This window comes from Salvia hispanica, unplaced genomic scaffold (genome assembly GCF_023119035.1).
Source record: "Salvia hispanica cultivar TCC Black 2014 unplaced genomic scaffold, UniMelb_Shisp_WGS_1.0 HiC_scaffold_76, whole genome shotgun sequence".
In the NCBI taxonomy this organism is placed as follows: Eukaryota; Viridiplantae; Streptophyta; class Magnoliopsida; order Lamiales; family Lamiaceae; genus Salvia; species Salvia hispanica.
The window spans coordinates 1-11,024 of record NW_025952532.1 but is presented as its reverse complement, the minus strand read 5'-3'; the positions used below and the strand labels follow the sequence as shown (position 1 = coordinate 11,024).

At 35.1% G+C, this 11,024-nt stretch overlaps 1 protein-coding gene and 1 long non-coding RNA gene across 2 annotated transcripts; one reads left to right on the top strand and one right to left on the bottom strand.

Annotated features, from left to right (window-relative positions):
* Positions 1-1,627: 1,627 nt before the first annotated feature.
* Positions 1,628-3,483, bottom strand: LOC125199981. Its single transcript, XR_007172653.1, has 3 exons — positions 2,999-3,483; positions 1,986-2,090; positions 1,628-1,914 (listed from the first exon to the last, which is right to left on the bottom strand). It is a non-coding gene; the product is annotated as an uncharacterized LOC125199981 (long non-coding RNA).
* A 5,227-nt stretch (positions 3,484-8,710) lies between these two features.
* Positions 8,711-10,371, top strand: LOC125199982 (tryptophan N-monooxygenase CYP79A68-like). The gene is made up of 2 exons (XM_048097804.1): positions 8,711-9,664; positions 9,736-10,371. The coding sequence occupies exons 1-2, from the start codon at positions 8,711-8,713 to the stop codon at positions 10,369-10,371; spliced, it is 1,590 nt and encodes a 529-aa protein (XP_047953761.1).
* The last annotated feature ends 653 nt before the right edge of the window (positions 10,372-11,024 follow it).

Here is an 11,024-nt window from a genome sequence, read left to right as displayed (position 1 = left end):
AGACGTACCTAGTGCTCCCGATTGCAAAGAAATCACCAGCTTCTTTTATCCGACCAAGAAAAGTGCGTAATACTTCAGTGTCTTTCTCATACTGACGGAGGAAACCATAAACCATCACAATGCCTTCATTCAAAAGCGTGACCCGTTCATCCACGACAGAACTGGTGGGTAAGGTGTCATCAAACACCCTGTGGACTGCCTTAATTAAAGGAGTCTTCAACCATCTACTCTCACAATATTTATCTAGTATACATTCTAACCCATTACTATTGAAGACATAGAACAACATATGGCTACAAGGATATCCATGTCTTCCAAACAACTTACACTCGCATGCATATGAATCGTTGTCTTCGTCATGAGTCACAAGATATGTGTTTTTATAGCGGTCCATAACATTGTAAGAATCCACCAAGTTGTAAAAGACAATGACACAATCCGGCTATGACGACAACCATCCACAAGCTCTACTTGCACTAATCTGAACATGCTATCTGTATAGACTTTTGCCTGCATGTTTCTTGATTGACAACTTAAGAGTCCATGTTGGCCTATTAGTCGAATCCCCATAGTCGTACTTTGATCTGCATAATACTCCCTCCGTCCCAATAAATATGAAACGTTTGCTTTTCGACACGGGATTTTATAGTGTTTGTTTGTGAGTTGAGTGTAGAGAGAATAAAGTATGAGATGGAAAAAGTAGAGATGCTACTTTTTTCTATTTTTAGGAAACGTTTCATTTTTAGTGAGACAACCCAAAAAGGAAAACGTTTCATTTCTAGTGGGACAGAGGGAGTATATCATATGTCATCTTTACCCTTTTATGGTTTTTATAAATATTAAAAAAGGGATAATAGGGAGCCATATAAATTATAACCAGTTAGATTGATAAATTGAAGGGAGATCTACATGGATATTTGACATAAAATCAGTTATGGATCTGAGCAAAGGGAGATGATCAAAACAAGAATGCATCTAAATCCAAAAATGCAGCCCAAATCTTGGCCCTAAGATTAGATGATCAATAAGTGAAATTTTGTAAAAAAATCAAAGCAAATTCTCAGCCCTTGGATCCTTAGATTGGATGGTTGTGATAAATTGTATTATTAGACTAAAATGTTACATTATTAGCTAAGCTACATTGTTAGACTAAAATGCTACATTATTTTAATAAAATAGTACTACATTATTAGCCATCTACATCATTAGACTAATAATCTACATTATTAGATGACACGTGACATTAATCTATCTAATCGTTAGACTACAAGTGTTTTGATTTTGAATGCTGAATACTATACATCCATGTGAATATAATTCAGATAAAATAATTTAAAAGTGATTTTTTTATTATAATTTAAGACTTTGCTCAATAAGAATATAAATTCATTATTTCAAGTGTTTTAACAAATAAAAAAATAATAAAGTACATCTAATTACAATTATTTGAACAAAACAAAAAACAATAAACAAAATCAACTGTCTTAATAAAACCAGATAGAAATAGAACTGAAATAGTAAAATGAACTTTAAATTGTTAGAATAAAAGAAAACAAGAAAAAAGGTAAAGAAATAAGATATTCAAAAGCAACTTAAAGGGTTCGATCTTGGTACCCATGTCTTAAATTAAAACCAACATGTAGTTCCATCTAAGCGTAGATAATTGAAAACATATCTCAACACATAATAATCAATATGTTAATTTGGGGGTACATCTGTGCCCCACCTTTTTCTATGGTGGATCGCTAGCCACCGTGCATAGGCAGCGCGAGCAGCAGCATCATGTAGGGTGATCAGAGCTGCAACTTCTTCCACCTTAGTAGTCTCAATCCTCTCAATCACATTGTTCTCCTTGAAGAACACAATTGAGGGGAATACCTCGATCTTGAACTCCCGAGCAACAGATTCCGTCCCCTGTAACGTAACAAATTTAGAGCTCCAATCTTGATTGATCCAACAACATAAATGTAGGCACAACTACATACCATATGACCATCAACGTCCAGCTTCAAGAATAAAACATGGGGTGTCTTCTTGGCTAACTCGCGCAGAATTGGCGCACGACATGAAAGACTAAACTCCACCACCACCTGATCACAAGATAGCTAAGTAGCGAAGCACAAACATACACACCCATGATTGATAGTCCAAGACTCCAATTGAAGAAAAAGACTACTACATATATGAACTATATATCAGCCCCTTGACAGAAACACTGACATTATCAATCGTTGTGTCAAGAAGAAGATTATACAAATCCAACATCATAATGAACCTAATGATAACAAACATTTCACGTCAAAACCTCTATGGAACATGAGCACAGCACAAGAGAGGCCGAATAAACAGAGTGACACACCCCCCACATGATTGACATTATGTGCAATGTATTTTATGTCAAAATTACAGAGAAACTTGAGCACAACACACGAGGCAGAACAACACACAACCTACAAGATTGACATTATATTCGCTGTGTCAAGGGGAGAAGACTACACTAACCTAACTTCATAATTAAGTGACTGATCCACATACCTAGCAGCAAACATTTCATATCGAAACCGTAAGAAACTTGGGCCACGAGACAATGACACACACACCCACACATTATATACTAAATACTATGTTTTAATACCTAATTACCTAAATAATGTTAAAAAACCCAAGCAGTATATTCTTATTCACTACCGCCCTCACCACCTCACTCATTCTGTGAGGGCATCGACTCACGCTTAGCTCACAGGCAGACGGGCTCACTGCTCATCATTCACCACGCATCATTCACCAATATATTTCACTAGACAAAAAAGTTTTTATCTTTGTAAGATTTGTAAATTACTAATAAGATATGCGTAATAGCAAGCAAATAAACCAATCCACGTAATAAACACAAACTATAACTCAGCATAAACAAATATCATAACCAAATTACATATTGTTCTGACCTTATAAACATGAATACTACTAAAATAGAAGAGAGAGTAAGTGCGGTGATTACCAGTTTGAGTTCTTTTTCGTGAAGCAATGTAAAAGCTCGATGCCATGGGAGATCTAAGTTTGAAAAAGGGTATTCTATTTTGGGGTAAAAAGGTTTGTAAAAGCTAGTATCAAAGTCAAGGTGAGGATACTTGTGGAGTTGGTCATCAGAAACATGATCATCACGAAGTGAGGAGGCACGGGTGCGTTTAAACGCTTTGAAAGCCCGCTGTCTTTCTTCCCTGGAAGCGTACTTTCGCACCAATCATTAAACACATCAGCTATAGGTGGCTTAGATATTGGTTTCGTCATACATCGGATAGCGGTAGTGGATCCGCCTCCGGGTAAGAGCTTATTCAACACAACAAGTGTTCGCCTCGACATATCAAACCAAACTTCCTAAATTCGCAGAAAATTATCAACTCCGAAAATACGAATCCCTAATTCATCATCTTTAACAAAGAAAATCCCTAATTCACAGAGCTGGCAGGCTGCCACTCGGTTCTGATTTAGGGCACGGGAAAAAGAGAGAGCTACGTTTGATTTTAAAGTATTTTAATAAGGATTTTAATAAGTTAGAAAAATATAGTTAAATATTTTAATAAGAATAGAAAGGTAATGATTTATTTTTAAATATAGAAAATGTATATTTAGAGTGGGATAAACTAAAAAAGAAATGTTGACATTTTGAACGTGACGGAGAGTATCAATGATACCTTAAAATCCATTCTATTTTGGACTTTTAACAAATAAATATATATTTTTAGATTTACACCCCAAATAACTTTTTAATATTTTTTGAGTATAAACCTTTAAGATTTTGTGAATAAAAAAAGTGAGTGGATAGAGAATAACCTTTTAGGTTGTTATTTGACGTGACATTTTATACTCCCTTTCCGTCCCATTAAAAATGAAACGTTTTCTTTTTTGGATTTTCCTATTAAAAATGAAACGTTTCCTAAAATAGAAACATCTGGATCTCTATTTTTTCATCTATCTTACTTTACTCTCTTTTCATTAAATCACAAAATAACACTACATAAAAACTCAAAAACTCGTGTTGATTCCTAAATGAAGAGTAGTTCAACGTTAGAAATCATCAAAGCAATATCATAACAAATTCGGCAACTATAACATAATCAAATGCCACTCTCAATCCTTTTCCTTTAACCAGATCACATGACGATTGCTTATGGTCCTTCTCACGAGCCGGAGCATTTTCAGCAAGGCATGCGACATTTTCCATATGTTCATGATCTTTCTCAATGTCCAATTTAGCTACGTGCACCTCTTGGTGCAAGATTTTGTCTTGCATAATTTCTTTTTCATCGTTAGGGGCTTGTCCTCCAATACACCGTCTCAATCCAAGTGTCGATTGTGCAATGCCCTTTAAATAGCATATGGAGAGTTTCTAGTGATGAGCATATAATCCACATATATTAGAAGATAGATAATTTCTTAGTCTTTATATGCTTGCAAAACAAAGAAGCATCTGACTTGGCTGACTAAAACCAATATCAAGTAGGACAGAGATGCTTGTTTTTAACCATAAATAGCTCTATTCAGTTTGCAAACACGATGTGGAGAACTTTGCTTAAAACCTACTGGTTGTTTTATGTGTATATCACCCCGATGATGTCCATTGAGGAATGTATTGTTGACATCTAAATGAGTAACAGTCCAACCTTTGGAGACAACCAATCTCACGAGTAATCTAAGAGTAGTTGGTTTAACAACTGGACTGTCTAATTGAAGTCAAAGCCAACTTGTCGGGAAAATCTCCTTAAGCAACTAGCCTTGCTTTGTGGCTAGCAATGCAAACATCAACAAGTTTCTTCATCTTGAAAACCCAACTACAACCAATTAGGTTTTTGTCTGGTTGTAAACTAGTGATTATTAAAGATTTATTCTTGAGAAGAGCTAAAAAAAGAGAGAATGATTTGGATTTGAAAATACATGCTTTAGCTCTAGTAACTATGTGATGGAAGGCTTAATTGTTGGATCAGAGGTAATGGACGTGGATTCAGACTCATCAGAGGTTGGGAGTGGGTCACAAGGAATAATGTGTTTGAGAGTGAGAAGCTGAATTTGGATTGGAATAACATTGAGCATGAGATTGAGATAAAGAGCTAGAAAGTGTAGAATGAATAAGTATGTTAGGAATGAGAGAATTAGCCAATTTACTAGATGTAGCAAGGGCAGGAGATCAAGGCTTTGTAGCCTTTCTGTGAAGCGAAATAGCCAATGTAAGTTGAAGGTGGAGATCTGAATGGGGGCTTATTTTTGTTAGAAGGTTTGGTGTAGAGTAACAAAGACACAAAAGTTTTCAAAGAAGTGTAGTAAGGTTTTTGGTGAACATTTTTTCATGAGGTGTGAGATTACGAATGATCTTAGATGAATGAAAGTTGATTAAAAACCAGCTGTGCGAAAAACATCATCCCAAGTCTTTGAAGCCACAATGCAAGACTGAAAAGTAAGCTACTAGCAATTGATTTGGAAGTGGAAGGCTAAAATCTTTTTGAGTACATATAGTTTTTTTCTATATTATTCTCTTTCTTACTTTATTTTTTATTCTTTTTAATAATTTATTAGTATTTTTTTAAATGAGTGCAGAAAATGAAATACCTCTATTAAAATGGAACGGAGGAGGGTAACTCATATACTAACTAACAAGAATTTTTTTCCTGAAAATAGAAATTATATAACCTTCGAATTCAGTGTATAAAAAATAATTATTAAAAAACAAAAGAGAATGCATCATATATTCAACGAATAATGAGAAAAAATACTACTCTCTCCGTCTCAAGATAATAGACCCCTTTCTTTTGGGCACGGGAATTTAGGAGATGTTTTTTAGTGGTGTAAGTGGAGTTGGTAATAAAGTAAATTTTTACCATAAATAGAAATGGGTCAAGTATGTTGGGACACCACAAAATGGTATGAGTCTAATATCTTGGGATGGATGGAATAATATTTATCTACTATAGAATATTTAATTGTGAGAATTTCAAAATATATGTATACTTACACCCAAATAGGGATGTCAGGGATGTCAATCGGACTAACCCTATTCGGGTTGCGGGTCAATCGGGTTTTGATTTTTTTGGGTTATAAAAAACCATGTAATTTTTTATGTTGTACTCCCTCCGTCCCACATAATTTTACTCACTTTGACCCGGCACGGGTTTTAAGAAATTTAATGGAAAGTGAGTTGAAAAAGTTGGTGGGATGTGGGTCCTACTTTTAAAGTATTAGTTTTATAATAAAATGTGAGTAGGAATGAGTTAGTGGAATATGAGGTCCACTACCAAAAATGGTAAAAGTGAAGTGTGTAAATTTATGTGGGACGGCCCAAAATGGAATATTGGGTAAAATTATGTGGGACGGAAGAAGTAACAGATTTGACTATTGTACCATTTTGTTGATATTTTATCTGCTATCATAAATAGAAATGGGTCAAGTATGTTGGGACACCCCAAAATGGTATGAGTCTAATATCTTGGGACGGATGGAGTAATATTTATCTACTATAGAATATTTAATTGTGAGAATTTCAAAATATATGTATACTTACACCCAAATAGGGATGTCAATCGGGCTAACCCTATTCGGGTTGCGGGTCAATCGGGTTTTGATTTTTTCGGGTTATAAAAAACCATGTAATTTTTTATGTTGTAACAGATTTGACTATTGTACCATTTTGTTGATATTTTATCTACTATTTATTGAAATCCGTGAACTTAAATATCATCTACTCATTTTAAGATCTAACGATGTAGAATTGGTCTTAGTTGTGGATTGGATAGTATATGCATTTTTAACATGACCCCACTCAAATATTATTAAATTGCATAAGTGGAAAAATTTAAGCACTACGGCATTAGAATTTGTATAATTTAAAATAGGATATTATTAATGTTGATATGATAAATGATTTTACCTCCGACCCTAAGTTGGATGTATTCCTTTTCGGTACGTCTTAATTTGAGTGAGGCGTTTATTTTTTTTCTAATAATTAACTTAGTTCTCTCTCCTACTTTATCCTTTTAGCTCTCTTATTTCATCTTCTTTTTCTTACTTTCTATCTTTCTCTTTTTTACTTTACTTTCTCTCTTACTTTGCTTTAAATAATTTAATTCACAAAACACCACTATCTAAATTTTGGTGCCAAAATAGAAACGTCCTATTTAGACAGGGACTGAGGGAGTAGTATAAATAAAATTTATAAATTAAAGATTTAATTTAATCAATTTTTTACAGCATTCGTTTTATCAAAATCATCCTTGATTTCCTGAATCAATTGTCAACATACAAAAGAATATGCAATAGTTATATCTTGAGCGAACCCATCAGATTTTAGGTTAGCTCTACTCGGGTTGCGGGTTAAATGGGTTTGGGCTAATCAGGTTATGTTTTTTTTAGGCTTAACTTACAGTCATAACCTATAAGTTTAGCAAAATTTACAATCATAACCTATAAGTTTGGCAGGTTATTCAGATTGATCCATAGGTTTCGGGTTGTATTGACATCCCTACTGACATATGATATTGTGCCCGATACATTCTCGATATTTATGAAGAAAACCAAGCATTCTCAAAATTGTGCTCTCTTTCGACTCAATCGTTTATGCTCTTAAGTGCTTGATAAAATGGAGCGGTGCTAAATAGGTAGTGAGGAATGATGGTGCTTACTAAAGTTTTTTTGTGGTGGAATACTTACTTGTATCTTATAGAATGAGATCGAGGCTCAATTCCAAGATTAGGTAACATCAAATATCTCTAAAATAGTTTTGTTTAGTTTTGTTTGGTGTTGTTTGATTTGATATATAGCAACAAAATTTATAGAATGAAGGACGAGGGCCTAGCATCTGGCTTCATACGTAATTAAGTAACATAATTCTATAGCGACTATTAGGAACGGGTCGAAAAACACAGACCAAGTTTTAAAAATTCGAATTAATAAATGAAAACATAATTCTAGAGCGACTATTAGGATCGGGTCTAAAACCACAGCCCAAATTTCAAAAAATCGAATTAATAAAGGACAAACATAATTCTAGAGCTATTAGGAGTGGGTCGAAAAACACAGCCGAAATTTAAAAAAATTCAATTAATAAATGAAATAACTATTAGTATTATTTAATTCGAACTATATTTGACGACTTTCCATTTAGAATCTTGTCACACTCTGTTAGTTTCTTTTATTTGACTAAGCAATCAATTAAATGCTGGGAATTGGTTTCGGACAAACTAAGTCTAACGAATGATAAATAAGGATGATAATAAATGATTTCGTCGTTCGTTTGTTCCTCGTCAATTTCCATCATTATTGTGTAATTTCCTTATGCACTTACTCCTACGCCTCTCAAATTCATTTAACAAGTAGTGAGCAATGGATTCCAAGGAACTTTACAAAATTCTCCTTGTTTTTTGATGAAATAATTTTGCAATATTTTTGCTCATATTTAATTTACGACAAAAACAATTAATAGTGTAAATTAATGTGAAAGACGTGGTCATTGTGTGAGTTGTGATCACATAAGACCACTTATTTGATCATACAAGCCCACATATTAATTTAAATTTACGTAAACCTAACACAAGTCTAGATCTTTAACCAAATTAATCTCACCGATATTTGCATCCGATTCCTCAGTTCCCTCAATAAAGTCGCAACGACACTATAGAGCTTACACAAACATTAGCTCAAAGATTCAAACATGGTAAACTATAACATGAAAGTAGAAACAAGATTTAGCAACAACCTTTCATCGTTGATAGCAATAGCATTATGTTTAGTTTCCCTATACTTTTTCATACTCAAATCCATTAAGAAAAGGTCGATTGTGCCGCCGCTTCCACCGGGTCCCACCGCCTACCCAATTGTCGGCAGCCTTCCGGAAATGCTTTGGAAGAAGCCCGCATTCCGGTGGATACACAATGTCATGAAACAACTCAACACGGAGATCGCCTGCATCAAGCTAGGCCGCGTCCATGTCATCGCCGTCACTTCTCCGGAGCTTTCTATCGAGTTCTTGAAGAAGCATGACAGCGTCTTCGCCTCACGGCCCGACGTGTCCTCGGCCCGCCTTGCCAGCGATGGATACCTAGCAGTGGCCATCTCGCCCTCCGGCGACCAGTGGAAGAAAATGAGGAGGGTGATGGTGTCGGAAGTGCTCACAAATAATGTGTTCGAACGGCTCCATACAAAACGATGCGAGGAAGCCGATCACCTCGTCAGATATGTATATAATCAATGCATGAATCCACACAAAAGTGGTGTTATGAACGTGAGAGATGCAACTAGGCACTATTGTAGCAATGTGATAAGGAAGATGGTGTTTAGTCAGAGGTTTTTCGGGTTGGGTATGGAAGACGGTGGTCCGGGAATTGAAGAGAGAGAACATGTAGATGGATTGTTCACCATTCTTTCATGTCTCTATGGATTTGCAATTGCTGATTATGTGCCATGGTTAGAGGTTTTTGATTTGGATGGGAATAAAAAGATGATCACAAATGCCATTAAGAATGTAAGAAAATACCAAGATCAAGAAATCGAAAAAAGAATGGAGATGCGGAAGCTAGGGCTCAAGAGCGACGAAAATGATATTCTTGACATTTTGATCAACCTCAAGAACTCACAAAATGAGCCCCTCTTGTCAATTCGAGAGATCAAAGCAGTCATTCTTGTAAGTATTTACTTGTGCAATGTTGTTGATTCAAATCCCACAATATGACTAATATAATGTTGATTTTATAGGAAATGATGTTGGCAATAATTGATAATCCATCAAATGCAGTTGAGTGGACTATGGCAGAGATGATCAATCAATCGGACATTCTTGTTAAAGCATGTGAGGAGTTGGACCGAGTTGTAGGTAAAAACAGGCTCGTCCAAGAATCAGATTTGTCGAAACTAAATTACATTAAGGCTTGTTTGAAAGAGTCATTTAGACTCCACCCGGTATCACCATTTAATATGCCTCACATTTCAAGCAAAAACATTATCGTGGGTGGCTATTTCATCCCAAAGGGAAGTCATGTGGCGCTTAGCCGGCCCGGCCTAGGGCGGAACCCTAGGATTTGGGATGAGCCTCTCCGGTTCAAGCCAGAACGACACATTGTTGATGAAGTCTCAAATGTCTTGCTTGTGGATCACGATTTGCGTATTTTGTCATTTAGTACCGGAAGACGAGGATGCCCCGCCCTTGAGCTTGGTTCTACCATAACAACCATGCTTTTGGCTAGACTTATTCAAGGTTTTAGCTGGAAGCAACCACTTGATGCCAATACTATTGACTTGGTTGAGTCAGTACATGACTTATCATTGGCTAAACCCCTGATTGCTCATGCAGTGCCTCGCTTGGACTCACAAATTTATATTCAACTCGTGTGAAAATAATATACTTGTATTTGTATTAGATTATTGTATGTATTTATTTCAGGTATTTATTATGTAGTAATTTGTACCCTAAATAAAGTCATTAGATCGTGAAATTTTATGACACATGATCATGCATGGCAACGGTGGTTATAAAATATTTCGTACAAACAAATTTGGTCTTAAATTTAACTTCGAGTGAAATAGCTATTTAAGATAGGAGAATTGGATTGCTGTAGTATATAAGTCGGACATATGATACATGCCCATAAGATGAGAATGTTAATGTTAGTGTATATCAAGTGGCGGAGCCAGGAATTTACCGATGGGGGCTCAAATTTTTTATTGATAATTGTTTAGTTTGTTTGGTGAAAATATTGTCCAGAGTCGATGAGGTATAGCCACATAAACAATAGAGGGATTAGGGATCGTTAAGAGGAACAAATAGATAGTGAAAATAATTAAAACATGGATAATAGAAACTAAAAACACATCTGGAGAAAAAGTCAATGTAAATTAATTTATTTTCTTAAATTGTGATTCATACATAAAATTACTAGTCGTGAGAAAATCAATAAAACCTATAAATGAAAATTAACGATGCTTGTAGTATTTGCATATTTTATGGGATAATAAAATATATTTTTTATCCATAGATATGTATAGCT